This window comes from Heptranchias perlo, chromosome 34 (assembly GCF_035084215.1).
Source record: "Heptranchias perlo isolate sHepPer1 chromosome 34, sHepPer1.hap1, whole genome shotgun sequence".
Classification (NCBI taxonomy): Eukaryota; Metazoa; Chordata; class Chondrichthyes; order Hexanchiformes; family Hexanchidae; genus Heptranchias; species Heptranchias perlo.
Window position 1 is genome coordinate 118811 of NC_090358.1, and position 19732 is coordinate 138542.

The following is a 19732-nucleotide window of genomic DNA, read 5'->3' on the forward strand; positions in this document are numbered from 1 at the left end:
GACAGGGACGGTGGGTACGTGCAGGCACTGTGAGGATGATAGTTGGGTGGCTGTGAGGATTGTTGCGGGAGCGCTGTGCTGTCAGTGGAGATGGGGTTGTGAGGTGTTTGAGGTGATGTGGAAGACGGAGTGACGCAGAGTGCGTTAGTGTACTCACTTTCCCGGACCTGGTGAGGTCATTGAATCTCTTCCGACACTGAATCCAAGTCCGGGTGGTGTTGCCCCTGCTGGTGACCTCCGACGCCACCTCCTCCCATGCCTTCTTGGTGCCAGGGCACCTCCTTCCATCACTCGGGAACAGCGTCTCCCTCCTCATCCGGACCCCGTCCAGCAGCACCTGGAGGGCATGGTCCGTGAATCGAGGAGCAGCCTTACCCCTGCGCTCCTCCATGTTGCATGGACTCTAGGTTGTGGCTGGAGGGGCTTTGGTGGACTGCCCCTTTAAATAGAGCTCCACCATCGCTCAGACGTCAATGCGCATGCGCAGCCCGCCGGCACGCAGCTGAGAAGCGGAGAACCCGTAACTGCCGGCTAATTGCCTCAATTATGCCGCGATCGCATGTGCAACGCACTCAATTCGGACGGCGCGTTTTTCACGTGCCCGAATGACCACCCGCCGAGAACCCGCACCCCTGGTAAAATCAGGCCCTATGTATCTGTACCCTATATATCTGTACCCTTTGTGTCCTCTATATATCTGTACTCTCTATCCTCTCTTTATGTGTACCCTCTATATATCTGTGCCTTCTATATATTTGTGTCCTCTGTATATCCCCATTTTTCTCCATTCTGACTCTTCTGCCGGTCTCCAATGACTGGTTGCTTTGTATTTGTTACTTTGCTTGCCGGAAGTCTTCATAAGATTTTTTAAAGTACCTGAATGATACCAGCACAGTTTCCCACAACTATTCGTACAATGCTCACTCTTTGCTCCGAATAATTACTTTATTTTTAGAGGAGGTCCTACTATTTTAGTCCACGGCAGGTGGCCATTTCTTCTGGGCGTAACTCCGACACAGTGCGGGCATAGACCTCAAATCCTATATAATGGCAAACGGAAGCATTGTCGGATCTGGGAGTCGGAGATTCTGTCTTCAGAGGTGAGTGGTGGGGTTAACTTTCTTCAACTTTAACTGTTAGTTTCTGTCTTTAGCAATAAACTACCAACTGGAGGAAGGGTCTAAGATTTCTGCCTAGATACGGGAGGTGAATATCGGGGACTCTGCTTTTCGATAAAGTTGCCGAGAGTTCTGGATTCAGTTTTAGAGACTCCTCGCTTTAAATGGGACGATGATGTGGAGATGCCGGTGATGGACTGGGGTTGACAATTGTAAACAATTTTACAACACCAACTGCCGTGGACTAAAATAGTAGGACCTCCTCAAAAAATTTAAAATAAAATTGCTGGACTATAACTTGGTGTTGTAAAATTGTTTATAAATGGGACGAGGCCGCCCTCTACCTTCAGATATAGACGATACTGAGATACCTTCAGAGTTGAACCTGTCCCAGGTATGGGAGCTGAGATCTTTAGTACAGGCATTGCAAGCCTGAAGGTATTATTGTGACCGTTTATAAAAGTTAAACATTCAAATAGTTGGAATCGCCCGCTGTTCTAGTTGTGTGAGAATGAGCTATGGGGCCGGATTAATGACACCTTTTGTTTATTAAGCATCTGCTCCTGACAACGTTGATTAAATTAGCCGGCGCTGTGTGAAGATCCACAAGACACATTCCATCTGCTCCAATTATAGGATCAGAGATAAAGAAATGGATCCAAACCGAGCCGCAATCCTTCTCTTATTGGGAACGGTTTGCGGTTTATCACAAGGTCAGTATCAAGTTGTCACTCGGGACTTTTCTCGGCCTTTAGCAATCTTTTGGTTTCAGGAACATGAATATATATTTCGTACTCGACTTCAATTTTTTGTTCTAATTCAACCATCACCTGATACCTAAATATCTAACCTTGCAAATTTCTTATTCTTATTATGGGATGCATTTTCTTGTTTCATGTTATTTATGCTGTATTATCATCACGATATTTACAGTTCCTCGCGGTTTATTGGTTATTTGCCCGCTTGCCCTGCCCTTTAATCACGGGATAGATTTTATCTCCGAGTTGGGAGATGACCCTTACAAAACTCCAATTTCTAGTCTGACACATAATTTTATTTTTAATTACTACTTAACAAAAATGTGTACTAAACCGGTGTTTAAAATATAATCTATATCTTACAGACGCCAAAGATTTCCAGACATTTTAAACAAAAAATTTGGCAATGAATAGAATCACAAATAAGCTGCAGAAATATATAAAGGTTTTAGAAGAACTGCCAGTGTTTTTCTATCCATTCAAAATTAATAAGAAATTAAATAGAAAAGAAACCCAGGTTCAAACTACTGTTGCTGCTATTTTCATACCTTCAGTTCCAGGTGACTGTTGGGTGTAGAAACCAGGGGAGGGGTCTGTGAGTATTGGGGTATGGAGACTGGGTGAGGGATCTATGACTTTTCAGCTATAGAGACCGGGCGAGGGGGTCTGTGAATGTTGGAGCGTAGAGACTGAGCGAAGAGTCTGTGACTGTTGGGTTGTAGAGACCGGATGAAGGATCAGTGAATGTTGGGGTGTATAGACCAGGTGGGGGGGGTCTGTGAGTGTTGGGGTGTAGAGACCGGGCGAGGGGTCTGTGAGTGTTGGGGTATAGAGACTGGGCGAGGGATCTGTGAATGTTGGGATGTAGAGACTGGGCGAGGGGCCTCTGAGTATTGGGGTGTAGAGACCAAGCAAGGGGTCTGTGAGTGTTGGGGTGTAGAGACCAGGTGAAGGGTCTGCGAATGTTGGGTGTAGAGACCGGGTGAGGGGCCAGTCAGTGTTGGGGTGTAGAGAATGGGTGAGGGGCCTGTGTCTGTTGGGCGTAGAGACTGGATGAGGGGTCGGTGATTGTTGGGATGTAGAGACCAGGTGAGGGGTCGGTGATTGTTGGGGTGTAGAGACTGGGTGAGGGGACAGTGATTGTTGGGGTGTAGAGATTGGGCGAGGGGCCTATGAATGTTGGGGTGAAGAGACCAGGCTAGGGATCTGTGAACCATAGAAAGGTTACAGCACAGAAGGAGGCCATTCAGCCCACCGAGTTCGGGCCGGCTCTATGCAAGAGCAATCCAGCTAGTCCCACTTCCCCGCCCTATCCCCGCAGCCCTGCAAATTTTTACCTTTCAAGTACTTATCCAGTTCCCTTTTGAAAGCCACAATTGAATCTGCCTCAACCACCCACTCTGGCATTGAATTCCAGATCCTAACCACTTGCTGTGTGTAAAAAAAAAAAAGTTTTTCCTCATGTCACTTTTGGTTCTTTTACCAATCACCTTAAATCTATGTCCTCTGGTTCTTGACCCTTCTGCCAATGGGAACAATTTCTCTCTATCTGTTCTGTCTAGATCCTTCATGATTTTAAATGCCTCTATCAAATCTCCTCTCAATCTTCTCTGTTCCAAGGAGAACAACCCCAGGTTCTCCAGTCTATCCACATAACATAACTCCTTGTACATGAAACACAAAAAGTCAACATGCAGGTGCAGCAGGTAAGCTGGAAGACAAACGGAATATTGGCCTTTATTTCTAGGGGGATGGAGTATAAAAGCAGGGAAGTCATACTGTACAAGGTGCTGGTGAGACCACACCTGGAGTACTGCGTACAGTTCTGGTGCCCTTATTTAAGGAAGGACATACTTGCATTGGAGGCAGTTCAGAGAAGGTTCACTAGGTTGATTCTGGGTATGGAAGGGTTGTCTTATGAGGAAAGATTGAACAGGTTGGGTCTATACTCATTGGAGTTTAGAAGAATGAGAGGAGATCTTATTGAAACATACAAGATTCTGAGGGGACTCGATAGGGTAGATGCTGAGAGGATGTTACCCCTCATGGGGGAATCTAAAACTAGGGGGCATAGTCTTGGAATAAGGGGTCACCCATTTAAGACGGAAATGAGGAGGAATTTCTTCTCCCAGAGGGTCATGAATCTTTGGAATTCTTTAACCCAAAAAGCTGTGGAGGCCGAGTCATTGAATAAATTCAAGGCTGAGTTAGGGACAAATTTTTGATCAGCAAGGGAGTCAAAGGATATGGGGAAAAGGTGGGAAAGTGGAGTTGAGGTAAAAATCAGATCAGCCATGATCTCATTGAATGGCAGAGCAGGCTCGAAGGGCCGAATGTCCTACTCCTGCTCCTATCTCTTATGGTCTTATAATAGTCTTAAAGTCCATCATCCCTGGAATCATTCTAGTAAATCTTTTTTGAACCCTCTCTAAGGCCTTCATATCTTTCCTAAAGTGCAGTGCCCAGAACTGGACACAATACTCCAGTTGTGGTCGAACCAGTGTTTTATAAAGTTTCATGACTTCCTTGCTTTCGTACTCCATGCCTCTATTTATAAAGTTGGGGTTTAGAGACCGAGTGAGGGCTCTGTGAACGTTGGGGTGTAGAGAACAGACGAGGGGTCTGTGAATGTTGGGGTGTAGAGAGAGAATGGGCAAGGCATCTGTGAGTGTTGGGGTGTAGAGACCGGGCGAGGAGCCTGTGAGTGTTGGGGTGTAGAGACCGGGCGAGGGGTTTGTGAATGTTGGGTTGTAGGGACCGGGCGAGGGGTTTGTGAATGTTGGGTTGTAGAGACCGAGTGAGGGGTCTATGGCTGTTTGGGTGTAGAGACCAGGCAAGGAGTCTGTGAGTGTTGGGGTGTAGAGACCGGGCGAGGGGTTTGTGAATTTCGGGATGTAGGGACAGGCGAGAGGTCTGTGAATGTTGTGGTGTAGAGACAGGGAGAGTGGTATGTTGCTGTTGGGGTGTAGGGACCGGGCGAGGGATTTGTGTGTTGGGGTGTAGAGACTTTGAGCCAATATCTGCCCAAACTTCACACTAACCCTGTGCTTTCACATTATTTGTCTGCTAAGTTGTTAATTTACAGAGAAAAATGGGAATTCTTCCTTTTTTCATTAAAATGGAATTTAATCTCCAATAAGAATGTTGACAGAAAATGGCTTTGGGATTTAAAATCTCTTCTAATAGCAGAAATCTTCACTTTATCAGAGATTTGTTTCAGCAGAACTGACCGTGATTTCTTTTTATTTTCCCCCCAAAATATCTGTGTCATCGATTAGAAATGGCTTGTAATTTATCAGTAAAGAATTCTGCTCTTTGGCAGTTTTTTGTTTCCCGTGAGATACAGTAAGAATGTTATAACAAGCTGTACTTCTAAATACCATTACAGACAGGCTCTGGGAGCTCTGTTTCCACAAATCCTTCCCCTGTGAACCCTTAGTTCTGGGAATTTAAATAGTGTTTTGGGATTGTGCGTCATTGTTCTGTCTATGACAGATGGGCTCTGCATGAAACATCTGAAAAGTCAGGCACATTTTCTTCTTAAACTCTCTAAACGTTTACTGATCACAGGCTTTACTCTGCTTGGGTAAGAATGTGAAGATTATGCTCTAGAAAGACAACCTCGGCTTTACAACTAAGTGAAATTGACATTGTAAATGTCATCAATTCAGTAATTTAACAGTTTCATGTTCAACACAACACAAAACTAAGCTGAATAAAAGTCTAATGTCATTGTCACAATTTGGGGTTTATAGGAGAGATATTTTCTGGGGTTCAATGTCATCAGCCACTCTTATATAGGCTCAGGAGTAGGCCCTCAAGCCTGTTCCGCCATTCAATGAGGTCATGGCTGATCTGTATCCTAACTCCATCCACCCGTCTTGGCTCCATATCCCTTAATACCCTTGACTAGCAAAAATCTATCGATCTCAGATTTAAAATGATTAATTGAGCTAGCATCTACTGCTCTTTGTGGGAGAGTGTTCCACACTTATACCACTCTTTGCGTGAAGAAGTGTTTCCTATCTTCTTTCCTGAATGACCTGGGTCTAATTTTAAGGTTATGTCCCCTTGTCCTTGTCTCCCCCACCAGCGGAAAAAAATTCTCTCTATCTACCCTATCAATGCCTTTCAAAATCCTAAAAATCTCAATCAAATCATCCCTTAGCCTTCTATATTCTAGGGAATACAAGCCTAATTTATATAATCTCGCCTCATAATCTAACCCTTGGAGTCCTGGCAACATTCTGGTGAATCTGAGCTGCGCTCCTTCCAAGGCCAATATCCTTTCTAAGGTGCGGTGCCCAGAACTGTACACAGTACTCCAGATGTGGTCTAACCAGGGCTTTGTATAGCTGTAGCAAAACCTTCTCCCCCTTATATTGCAGCCCTCTAGTTAAAAAGGCTAACGTTTTGATTATTTTTTGTACCTGACTATTACATTTTAGTGATCTGTCTTTGTTGGCCCCTAAATCTCTTTGGACCTCCACTGTTCCTGGCTTTTCACCATTTAAAAAATACTTGGATCTATCCTTTTTTGGTCCAAAATGGATGACCTCACACTTACCCGTGTTGCAATCCATCTGCCACAGTTTTGCCTTATAAACAGACCTGGCATCTGCTATGATCTGCAATGTATCTATTTGGCCCAATATCAAGGTAAACAATAGCGATAACCAGGGGTTATAACAGAGAACCCTTACCCTGTACACCAGCTACTGGGTCATATGCTCTGTCATGATTCTCCTCAAATAATGGACTGCACAGATGCTCTGTTAGGCTGAGAATCGGGCTCTAAACCAACAGATGATTTATTTAAAAATAGGTAAATGAACAGCACATAGAATGAAGCAGTGAGTCTTATACTTCATTATTCTCCTTGATACATAAAATAATAAAGGCACCATTCAGTTTCTCTCTATTCATAGACTTTAAGACAGAAGCTCTCACTTTACGCTGTGAAACATGCTAAAGTTTCAAATTGACCCAGCTTCTCAGCTGGTCAATACAAACTTTCTGCTGGCTGGACATCAGAGCATCTTCCTGGAAACTGGTTGTTTTCTGGCATAAAGTCAGCCCAAATATATCATTTAACATCCTTTGAAGAAATACTGAAACAATTGCTTTATCAATATTAAATATATTGGCAATCTTTGACAATGGTCTACACTGTTTCCCATACAATGTAAATCTGAGGCCATTTAATTTACTTACCATCTTGGACTTCCTAATGTGTTTTCCCTAATAACTTGCATCTTGTGAAGCCTATGACCATTAGCCTGTCTGGGCTCTTGGCTCATGGCTTTTCCTTTGAGAAATACCCTGGATGGCCATGAGTCATTATCCCTCCCATGTTGTTTCTAACAATAAAGAATTCAACTTAAACATTCTACACAGATGAAAATCAATTTTTTGTCATTGTCATTTTTCCTGAAACCACTAGGATTTAGAGTTAGCCTTGAAAGATTTTTTTAATAACCTTCAGGGTGTGAGCATCGCTGGCAAGGCCAGTATTTATTGCCCATCCCTAGTTGCCCTTGAGAAGGTGGTGGTGAGCCTTCTTCTTGAACCACTGCAGTCCGTGTGGTGAAGGTGCTCCCACAGTGCTGTTAGCGGGGAGTTCCAGGATTTTGCCCAGCAACGATGAAGAAACGGCCAATATATGTCCAAGTCAAGATGGTTTGTGACTTGGGAGGGGAATTTGGAGGTGATGTTGTTCCCATGCACCTACTGCCCTTGTCCTTTTAGGTGGAGGTCACGGGTTTGGGAGGTGCTGTCGAAGTTGGCAAGTTGCTGCAGTGCATCCTGTAGATAGTACACACTGCAGCCACGGTGCGTCAGTGGTGGAGAGAGTGGATGTTTAATGTGGTGGATTGGCTGCCTATCAAGTAGACTGCTTTGTCCTGGATGGTGTTAATCGTCTTGAGTGTTGTTGGAGCTGCTCCCATCCAGGCAAGTGGAGAATATTCCATCACACTCCTGACTTGTGCCTTGTAGGTGGTGGAGAGGCTTTGGGGAGTCAGGAGTTGAGTCACTCGCTGCTGAATACCCAGCTTCTGACCTGCTCTAGTAACTGTTGGGATAAAAGGCACATCGTGATTTTAGTCTTTAATTTGGGAAAATGCCTTTTTATCGCCACATGATTGAAATGTTATATTTAATTTAATGGGCTCTTTATCCTAATATGAAACTCCAGGCATAAACCATGGCTTTAAAAGAAAAGGAGAATTTTTTATATACCAGATAAACATGGACCTAAAGTTAAACAATATCTACAGTTCAAACATGATTTAGAAGCTTTAACAATAACAAAAAAAAGGAAAGGACAACATTCTGACTCCAAAATGCAAACCCTGATTAGAGGATAAGGCTTATTATACTAAAAGACAGTTTGACATATACTTAGGGTTGGCTGAGGCTTTGAGGTTTGTTGAGGCCTTGTTGGTGTTTCGAAGCCCACAGGTAGTTTTGCTGCACCTGTTCTTCTCTCAGGATCAGGGCAGCCATGCAGCAAGTGATCTGGAAGAAGCAGTAAGGCAGAGCCATTGTTTCCTCCACATAGTCATTTTTATAGTCCCCTTGATTGGGACCACACCTTTGGAGCAGTTGCTTACCAACCGTAGGTTTCTTCAAGTGCAGTTTGGGAATTAATTGGCACTCCATTCATCCATTGTTTTTGATGTGGCTCAATTTTGTAGGTTTCCATGGCAATTAGTGTTTCTTTTGTTTCAACCAAGAGGTGTGAGTCAGTAGACCTTTTTAATCCAGCCTATCTGGAGCCAATTTCACTCTTCTTATACAAAACCTCTGTTATTTTTTACTACATTGCCACATATTTATGTGACTGGTCCAGTTGAGTTTCTGGTCAATGGTCACTCCAGGATGTTGATGGGGGATTATGCGATGGAAATGCCATTGAATGTCACGAGAAAGTGGTATGATTCTCTCTTGTTGGAGATGGTCATTGCCTGGCACTTGTGTGGCACGAATGTTACTTGCCAATTATCAGCCCAACCCTGGATGTTGCTGCATGTGGGCATGGGTTCCATGACACAGCAAGGGTTGGAAATCTCACTATGCAATCATAATACATTAAAAATGTATTGTCTTGATGTTCTCGGACAGATATACTCATCTAGAATTTCCTGACTTCTAGAGACTGGACAGTCTGTGCCTGTATTCATGAGACTAGTTCAGAGGAACTCAGTCAGTTCTCTGTTGGTGCAGCAGTAAGTTTTCTCTTTTTCAGGTCACTGGGAATGGACATCTTGGTTTAATATAGACCATCCTGGTGGCAGTGGAGACTATGAGCACCTTGTTTCAATCCAACATTATTATCCGGAAAGAATATGTCCAAGACCAGCTGGAGTTGAGGCTCGCACCATACATGGAGTCCCTGCTGCATTCACCAAAGAGATGGTGCACCTCAGTCCTCAGCTTGGTTTCTGGTGTCTCAATAAGGAGCAACATTCAGGGAAACATTGCTCGAATTATGCTGTACGATTCAGGTGTCCCAAAGGTAGGCAACATGCTCCGATTAGGCAGAAAATTAATTAACAAACTTTTTGAACAGATGGTTTGCATTGGATTTATCTGTAGTTATGTTTTTATATTTTGTTCCAGTAAATATATCAATAATTCAGTAAATATATAAATAATTCATCTATTTACAACATGCTGACATAGCTTTTCAACACATGTGTCAGCTTGTCAAGAGAAAAATCAATTTTTTTGCTAACGATACAAAGCTAGGTAGGAAAGTAAGCTGAGGAGAACACAAAGAGACAGCAAAGGGATATAGACAGGCAGTTAAGTGAATGGGCAAGAAGGTGGCAGATGGGGTATAATGTGGGGAAATGTGAGGTTATTCACTTTGGTAGGAAGAATAGAAAAACAGAATATTTTTTAAATGGTGAGAAACTATGAAATGTTGGTGTTCAGAGAGACTTGGGTGTCCTCGTACAAGAAACATAAAAAGTTAGTATGCAGGTACAGCAAGCAATTAGGAAAGCAAATGGCATGTTGGCCTTTATTGCAGTGGGGTTGAAGTACAAGAGTAAAGAAGTCTTACTACAGTTGTACAAGGCTTTAGTGAGACCTCACCTGGAGTACTGTGTACAGTTTTGGTCTCCTTATCTAAGGAAGGATATACTTGCCTTGGAGGCGGTGCAACGAAGGTTCATAGGACAACCCTGTCATCCCAGGAATTAATCTATGAGGAGAGATTGAGTAGAATGGGCCGAAACACTCTGGTGTTTAGAAGAATGAGAGGTGATCTCATTGAAACATATAAGATTATGAGGGGGCTCGACAGGGTAGATGCTGAGAGATTGTTTCCCTTGGCTGGAGAGTCTAGAACTAGGGGTCATAGTCACAGGATAAGGGGGCAGCCATTCAAGACTGAGTTGAGGAGGAATTTCTTCACGCAGAGGATTGTGAATCTTTGGAATTCTTTACCCCAGAGGGCTGTGGATGCTGAATCATTGATTATATTCAACATATGAATTAAGAGCAGGAGTAGGCCACTTGGCCCCTCGGGCCTGCTCTGCCATTTGATAAGACCATGGCTGATCTGATTGTGACCTAAACCCGACTTTCCCGTCTACCTACTATAACCTTTGACTCCCTTGTTAATCAGGAATCTATCTAACTCAGCCTTAAATATTCAATGACCCTGCCTCCACCGCTCTCTGGGGAAAGGAATTCCACAGATTCACGACCCTCTGAGACAAAAAAATCCTCCTCATCTCTGTCTTAAATGGAAGACCACTTATTTTTAAACTGTGTCCCCTAGTTCTGGTCTCTCCCACAAGGGGAAACATCCTCTCAGCATCTATCCTTTCAGGTCCCCTCAGGATCTTATATGTTTCAATAAGGCCACCTCTCATTCTTCTAAACCCCAATGTATACAGGCCCAACTTATCCAACCTTTCCTCATAAGATAACCCCCTTATCCCAGGAATCAGTCAAGTGAACCTTCTCTGAACCATCTTTAAAGCAATTATGTCCTTTCGTAAATAAGGAGACCAAATCTTTTTTTATTATTCGTTCACAGGATGTGGGCGCCGCTGGCGAGGCCAGCATTTATTGCCCATCCCTAATTGCCCTTGAGAAGGTGGTGGTGAGCCGCCTTCTTGAACCGCTGCAGTCCGTGTGGTGAAGATTCTCCCACAGTGCTGTTAGGAAGGGAGTTCCAGGATTTTGACCCAGCGACGATGAAGGAACGGTGAGATATTTCCAAGTCGGGATGGTGTGTGACTTGGGGGGGAATGTGCAGGTGGTGTTGTTCCCATGTATCTGCTACTCTTGTCCTTCTAGGTGGTAGAGGTCGCGGGTTTGGGAGGTGCTGTCGAAGAAGCCTTGGCGAGTTGCTGCAATGCATCCTGTGAATGGTACACACTGTAGCCACAGTGCGCCGGTGGTGAAGGGAGTGAATGTTTAAGGTGGTGGATGGGGTGCCAATCAAGTGGGCTGCTTTGTCCTGGATGGTGTTGAGCTTCTTGAGTGTTGTTGGAGCTGCACTCATCCAGGCAAGTGGAGAGTATTCCATCACACTCCTGACTTGTGCCTTGTAGATGGTGGAAAGGCTTTGGGGAGTCAGGAGGTGAGTCACTCGCCACAGGATACCCAGCCTCTGACCTGCTCTTATAGGCTGGTCCAGTTAAACTTCTGGTCAATGGTGACCCCCAGGATGTTGATAGTGGGGGATTTGGTGATGGTAATGCCAAGGTTGAATGTCAAGGGGAGGTGGTTAGACTTTCTCTTGTTGGAGATGGTCATTGCCTGGCATTTATCTGGCGCGAACGTTACTTGCCATTTATCAACCCAAGCCTGAATGTTGTCCGGGTTTTGTTGCATGCGGGCACGGACTGCTTCATTATCTGAGGGGTTGCGAATGGAACTGAACACTGTGCAATCATCAGCGAACATCCCCATTTCTGACCTTATGATGGAGAGAAGGTCATTGATGAAGCAGCTGAAGATGGTTGGGCCTAGGACACTGCCCTGAGGAACTCCTGCAGCAATCTCCTGGGGCTGAGATGATTGGCCTCCAACAACCACTACCATCTTCCTTTGTGCTAGGTATGACTCCAGCCACTGGAGAGATTTCCCCCTGATTCCCATTGACTTCAATTTTACTAGGGCTCCTTGGTGCCACACTTGGTCAAATGCTGCCTTGATGTCAGTATTCTAAATACTCACCTCCTGACTTCCCAAAGCCTTTCCACCATCTACAAGGCACAAGTCAGGAGTGTGATGGAATACTCTCCACTTGCCTGGATGAGTGCAGCTCCAACAACACTCAAGAAGCTCGACACCATCCAAGATGAAGCAGCCCACTTGATTGGCACCCCATCCACCACTCTAAACATTCACTCCCTCCATCACCGGCGCACTGTGGCTGCAGTGTGTACCATCCACAGGATGCACTGCAGCAACTCGCCAAGGCTTCTTCGACAGCACCTCCCAAACCCGCGACCTCTACCACCTAGAAGGACAAGAGCAGCAGGCACATGGGAACAACACCACCTGCACATTCCCCTCCAAGTCACACACCATCCCGACTTGGAAATATATCGCCGTTCCTTCATCGTCGCTGGGTCAAAATCCTGGAGCTCCCTTCCTAACAGCACTGTGGGAGAACCTTCACCACATGGACTGCAGCGGTTCAAGAAGGCGGCTCACCACCACCTTCTCAAGGGCAATTAGGGATGGGCAATAAATGCTGGCCATGCCAGCAACGCCCACATCCCGTGAACGAATAAAAAAAAAATGTTGTCTCACCAATGCCCTGTACAACTGTAGCAAAAATCTCTACTTTTATATTCCATTCCTGGCTGAGATGGATAGATTTTTGGACTCTAGGGGAATCAAGGGATATGGGGATCAAGTGGGAAAGTGGAGTTGAGGTCAACGATCAGCCATGATCTGATTGAATGGCAGAGAAGGCTAGAGAGGCCTACTCCTGCTCCTATTTCTTATGTTCTTAATTTCCAATCCTAATGAAAAGAACATATCAACATGAACCAAGCATATCAGTTGGAAGGAAAACTGAAGGCTGATAGAACCAATTTTTTTCTTCCACTTTTGATTGTGCACAAAATTGGAGGCAGAAAAATTTTAAGAGGAGCTGATGGCTTCTGAGAACTAGAGTTTTTAGTGTTTAATAAAACAAAGGAGTTGCTGAAATGTAGCTTTTAAAAACTTTCAATTTTCCTCAAAAGAACTTTGTTATTTTATATAAAGGTTAATTTTCTTCAAGACTAGGAGAAGTCACTTTTTTATTAGATAAGGAAAACATTTTGGTATGATTACATTAATTGAATTTATTGAGCATTCCTGACACTGCACGGGTGGAATTGCTTGGGTGAAGGAAAAAGAGAAGGGAAAAATGAAAGGGTAAGGGAAGGGAATAAATGGTTATTAATGAAAGAGAGAGGGAAGAGGGCAGTTGTATAATCAGATCTCTGAGAGAAGCTGGGAGCAATGCTTTAGAGATGAGGGGCGATTTGAAGTGGGGGAGTGAGAGTGCCACTGTGAGTTGGGAAGATAGAGTATCAGCTTGAATGGGGGAAGAGTGGAAAAAGAATACTAACACAACTAGGTCTGAGGTGGGGGAGAGGATCCCAGGTTAAATTAGCGAGGAAGAAGAGTGCGGTTATGATTTGAGGGGTGGGGGGGTTGGAGACGATAGTGGCCATGAAATTCTCTAGGAGTTCCAGTCTCACCATAACTTCAGCAGGAGGTTGGTGAAAGTATTCAAGGTATGAAATGGTTAATTTATAAAATTGGATCCTGAGAGTCCAGCTATCAACTGTAATCCTAGTTCATATCGAAAGACCACCATACCAGACCACTGTATCTCATAAAACAACATCTGTTTGTTTCCTCTCAGCAAATTTATTGATCAAATCTTATTTATTTGGTTGGCATGAATATCATTGTTATAGTTAATCAACACTCAAAGTGACCAAATTCGACCTGGGAAAATATCTTCTGTTGGTAGCCCTTGTGATTGCAATGCTGGATGCCTCTGGCTAGTCAAGATGTAAGTCGTGCTACAGTTCACTCATCTGCTTGTTCCAACGAGTTTAAACAGACACCTGCAGATCTATGCATCTCTGGCCTTCTGCTTTCTGTCTTACTTGTTGATAACAAAGTTCTATCAAACTTGTTCTCGTAGTTTGCAACTAGTTGTAAGTAATACAATTATATTAAACAAATGGTGATACAAAATATGATACAAAATACAATTAAACACCACAACAAAACTCTCAAGGAAATGGGGGAGACACAATTACATCGAGTCTTCGTCATTTCAGCCACTTTCCGCATTGCCTTGTGTCTGCCCCTTACAAGGCAAATGACAGGCCAGTGGCAGGGACTCTTTAAGCAGAAGTTGCTGCTCCTGCCCCTGAATGGTGACCTGGTGGTGACCTGGTTGAGAAAGATGAGGAGAACCAGTCTCCCCAAGGGAACACGCTGGCCCCACCAATAGCCCAGGCCTAGCAAGCACCTGGAGTCACAAAGAGGAAAATTTTAAAATAGATTGACTTGCTGAATTGTCCTCCTTGTGTGAGGACCAATTGATGGTAGGGCCGGGGACCTGGGACCTGGGTAATCACCCTCCTATGAGTGGGCAGCCACCAATTTCCTGGCACATGGGATAGGCAGATGTCAAAGAAGCACCCCATGTGGTACTTGTGCTCACATGCCTCATGCAAATGAAGTGCCCTCCAATTGTACTCATGTACTACAGAGAGCTTCGTGTTGGAGAGCACTGTCAAGTGTAATCCTGGTGTGACTATTGTGATCACCATTCGTGGAATTTTATGACCATTAGGAGTAATTTGCAACTTTGGCGCTTGGGCAGTAAGCAGATTACCTGACTGTTGCAGAATCTGCTCGATTTTCATCCCTGTATTGTGGCTCCCAGTGACTGGCTCAATAGCAACTTTAGTAGAATCCTAGTAGCAGATTGACTTTCCAATCTATTGGCTAGGGAATGATTCATGATGTGAGCAGACAAAAGGAGAAAGTGAAAGAAAATAAATTAAAAATGGGAAGAAATACCTTTTAATATTCCAGGTCAACAATTCAGAAACTAAACAAATTCTTGATCATTTTCTCAGGATCCATATCTGCCGTAGCTCAGGGTTTCTGGTCCCAGTGGTCAGGCTGGGGCTCTTGTACCGCACCCTGTGATCAGACAGGAGTACAGACACGCCGACGGACCTGCTCCACACACAACCAACATTGGGAACAGCAGTGCCCTGGACCTGTGGAGGAGGGGAGGATGTGCAAAGGACCGCCTTGTGCAAGTATGTGCAAATAGCATCTTTAATGTTTTAAATGTGTCGCCGTGTGAGGGACCGCAGCGAGGCATGGTTAGCTACAACAGAAATATTTATCTGCTTCAGGAATGAAATAGAACATTTCTGAAATTATCCTAAATCACTGGAGACAAATTAAGCCAATCAGTGGATTCTAATTATCCTACTTGGCACCCATCCCCTTTACAATGCTGAAGCCAAACTAAGACACTCATCAGGTTTATGTTAATTTCCATGGCACCTCTCCCTTTCCTTACCAATCAAACATGCAGTGTGACTGTTGCCATCCATTGTATGCAACAACAATCATGCTCCATCAAAGCAGTAACCCCATTTTAATTGTAATCAATAATGAAAGGTGGGCAGACCTATCACAATGAATATGACTGATGCTAAAGATGTGGTCTAGCCTATTTTATCAAAGATGACATTTGCTTGACTCTGGCCTTAATGCTGTATCCCATACAAACCCAGCTGTTGTCTCTGGAGGATCTGTTCCAAAAGGCCACTCGCAGTGGATGATTTTTGTGCTGTTTACTGCTAGCAGCATCTAAATCAGAATAGTGTCATACAGCAGCTGCATTCAAAGCCAGATCCATGTCACTATTGCCTTGGTGTCCTTAATGACTCAGTCAAAACAAAACTATATTGGACTCCAGGCATTGAAGCCATGTTGAATGGAAAGGCAGACACAGAATCATTAAGAAAAACTGTTACTAACCATCGTTGTTTCAGCTTTAGAACCCTGGGTTGAATTCCATGAATTTGGGACATTTTTATTGGGTCTATCTGCAGGAACTAAGGATAGAGAATAGAGATAGTGGAAATCTTATGTTAGTGGATGGTTCTGATTGGAATGGAGATCCAATGCTGCTTGGTGTAAAATAGTCCAGTGCTGTGTCTGTCTGAATATTTATCCTAGGAGTGATTCACAGTGCACTGGTCCAGTGCTGTGTCTGTCTGGAAACATAAGTCACACTGGCATTGAATAATTTGCGTAAAAGGTAGAAAGTGTTTTTAGAAACAAGCAAACAAATTAATCCAACCCAGTGATTGGTGGCAGAAGTGTCACCAGTATTGTGTAGTATTGGCCTGCTGCTAGGCACTATCCAGTTTAAGGACCGTCACAGGCTACAGGCTAACTAGAACAACAAAGCAGATAGCAAGTATGGTTTACAAGAAAGGAAGTCAAAGTACAGTCATGCCTGGATTATTCCAGCCACTGTCCATCATTTTTCATTTCAATGACTACTCATCAACTATAGTCAAAGTAAACATGGCCCATCTCCGCCGGTCACTAACACTGCGCCCAAGTTTGCTTCTTTATTGGCTGCTGATCCTGTGCTTCCATTTATTACTTTCTGTTGACTGCTATTTTCCTATTTGTGTTCTGCTCACAGCTCCTCCACCAACTGCTGCCTGGTCACTCAGCATTCCAGTGAGAAGTCGTGGGGATGAGCAGCCAGCTGGTAATGTTTAATGTCCGTTTGTCTGAGTCACTCATTCTTTACTCTAATGCAGGCTTGGGAAAAAATCTCATTCCCTAAATAGTAGGTAGTAATATCATTTTGGGATGAAATTCCATTCAGATTATTTTGTTTGCCAAGTCAATCTGTAGATTATCCTACATTTTTTTCATGATACTCCAGATTTTTGTTCAAAATCAGTTTGAATTTTCAAGATTCCTATCCCCATCTCTTACTTCTCTAAAGAATTCATAAAAACTGTCAAAATATTATTTTGTTTCAAAACATCAAATTTGTCCCAGTCAATATATCTACATGTTGGGGTGAATTTCCTTGCCGTATAGGTGTATTTACCTGCAAGAACGCTGCAGGAATTAATTTTAGTGAGGAAATTTGGGTGGAGGCCATTTTATCCACTTGTGCACCTCTAAAATGCTTCCCCTAAGTTTCCTCATGCTTTTTGAGCCTTCCTGCGATTTGCCCACAGACCCTCTGCTGGCTTCATGTGTAAATTTCAGACTGAGGGTCAATGGCACAGGAGCTGCAAGTTTCCTGGGTTTGCACTACTAATGCACTCTGAGTAAGTTAGACTGAGGTGCAGGAGCTCTTGATTAAGGCTGAAGTTATCTTCAAGAGTCTGGAAACCTATGGGGGGATTTCTGCAGCTTGGAAGCACTTTATGAACCCTTCTTATTTTGCATTTTTTTCTGCTAAGACCTACAATTAATTCTGACTGCATCTCAGAGGGTCGGCCTACTGGAAGGTTTTCAGTCCCCTCCCCTTCCCACACCCCTCTGCAGTCAGGACATCTCAGGGGAAAGTTTGGCTTTTCCTATAGGCATACCACTCTATACCATTATCATGGAGGAAGAGCTCAAGAAGGAAGAGGGTGTGATACTACATCCCCCTCCTCACCAAAGAATATTCAGGCAGCACAGGTCACATGAGGAACTCTGCATAAGAAAAGTTCACTTCGTTAAAGATGCAATGGAAAATCTGTATGACCTGCTGTAGGGAGCCAAACTCATTTGCTCAAATGCTCTCTGGCTATGAAGGTCACTGCTGCCCTCACCTTCTATGGCTCAGGATCGTTTCAGGCAGTAATGGATTCCACTCCCTCGGTGTCTAGATAGTGTGTGACAACAATCAGAGCATTCACCCATATGCAGGAAGTTGCCCTGATGCCTTCACCCTTTGGCATTCGGGACCCCCCTGACCTGTTCGGGGAAGAGAATCAGATCCACTGATGGGTTCTGGGCGACAAAGCTGAGCCCTGCTCCCGTGGCTGATGGCCTTATGGTGAGGCACGTGCAGCTACCAGGCTGGATCGAGAGAACCATAGGGGTGTTGAAAGTTTGCTTTTGCTGCCTGTACAGGTGTGCTGCAGATCGTGTCCAGAACCAGGGCCTGCTGTGCTCTTCATAGCTTTGCCATTCAGGAAGGGCAGTTCCATAACATCGCTGAGCAGGAGGCCCAGGCTCTGGTGGATTCAAAACTACATGGAGCTGACCACCGGGGTGACCTGCATTCTGAGGAGTCCTGGCTGACTGCTGCAAGGAGCATAAAGCGACTGATCTCTCAAACGTCCTGCCTAAATCAGTCTTCTTTGAACCCCACAGCCTGACCTTCTTTCCCCCCCTTGCAAATGAAGAGTAATTCCCTCAATCGACTACCCATCCTACCACAAGACAGCACATCAGGCCTCTTTGCCCCACATGATCGTGCCAGTAATTATCACCTCAATGAATCAGTCAACACCAAACAAGTGCACCCTTTCCTGTATGATTGTAATCTCCATGTGTAACAAAATGCCATGTCAGTGTGCAGTCTAATTTAATACTATAATTGCAAAGTGCAAACAAATAATCACACTATTCTTAACACTCTGCCTCCTCTGGTTAACACACACATCTTTCTGTCACCTATTCTAGTGCTCCTTGAGGGCCTGGATCGCAGAAGGTGGCTGGCAGTGCGTGCTCATGGGCTTGAGGTGGCTCTGGTCTCATGGCAGCTTAATCCTGGCAGGAAGCTGTTGCTGCTGGCTGCCTCTCTAGAGCTTGTTCCTGGGCAGCCTGGTGCCACCTCCGCCTGGCATGAGGCCTGACGTGTGCTGCTGTCCTGAGAGGTGGGGGGTGTTGGGCTACATTATCAGGCAGGTAGACTCACGCCATTTCACTGGGCCCTGACTGCTTCTTAGCCAGGGACCTGCTGCAGATCCCAGTGAAACTGTTACCCATTGCACTGATTCCTGCAAGGAAGAGAAACCTCTCAGATGTTGCTGTAAAGGAGAGCTGTAGACTCGAGGGTCGCACCCTATCAGTTGCCGCACATCCTCATAGAGCCTGCACAGTGGAATGATGTTGCTTGAACATACTTCTCAGGTGACTACCCTTGAGTTCTCCACTGGGAAGGAGGCACATCCTCACCCATTCCCCACTCTTCCAATTACCTCATACTCTTTGGATCACACAGTCCCACATTCTCACTATCTAATTACCCCCAGATGAAAGTTTCTGAGCTGATGCCTGCACAAGGAAACGAGACGTAGGTGCTGAGTTGGCAGGGGAAGGGGCAGAGGATGACGGGTAATGATGGAGAAGGTATCCACTTCTTAGTCTCCTCTTCCTCATGATCGTCATATACAACAAAGCAGAAATGTCTCCCTAGCTGCCTCCTCATCATCATCTTCCTCCTCCTGTGCTGCTCATTGCTGTGGTGGATCTACAGGAAGTGAGGGTAGAAGGCAAAAAGGGTGAGAATGACCTCCTTGGGATTAAGGAGACAGAGAAGGGGATGGAAAGTTGTGTCTGGTGCTTCACAGGGTTTCCAGTGAGACTGTACAGGAGCTCAGTCACTAACCTGGCACCACAAGGGCCAAGTGAGTGCCCAAAAGCTCCATGGCCTTGTCCTCGAAGGGAGTGAGGGTTTCAAGGTGGAAATGCCCCCCCGCGGTGGCCTACCCTTGGTGAGCAAGATAAAGTAAATGAGCATAAGGCTGGCTGTAGAGGAGTGTGCTTCAAGTGGCATGGAAGAGGTGAAGTAAGAGATGCGGGTAT

General features: G+C 44.7%; 1 protein-coding gene across 1 annotated transcript in view; it reads left to right on the forward strand.

Moving 5' to 3' along the window:
- The first annotated feature begins 1026 nt into the window (after positions 1-1026).
- The window catches only part of cilp (cartilage intermediate layer protein, nucleotide pyrophosphohydrolase), a 57431-nt gene continuing 38725 nt past the window's right edge, over positions 1027-19732 (forward strand). The window contains exons 1-5 of the mRNA XM_067971140.1: positions 1027-1100; positions 1673-1831; positions 9126-9395; positions 15010-15198; positions 16611-16679. Of these exons, the coding sequence (XP_067827241.1) occupies positions 1771-1831; positions 9126-9395; positions 15010-15198; positions 16611-16679 (589 nt within the window). The 5' untranslated portion in view covers positions 1027-1100; positions 1673-1770. The remainder of the gene's footprint in view (positions 1101-1672; positions 1832-9125; positions 9396-15009; positions 15199-16610; positions 16680-19732) is intronic.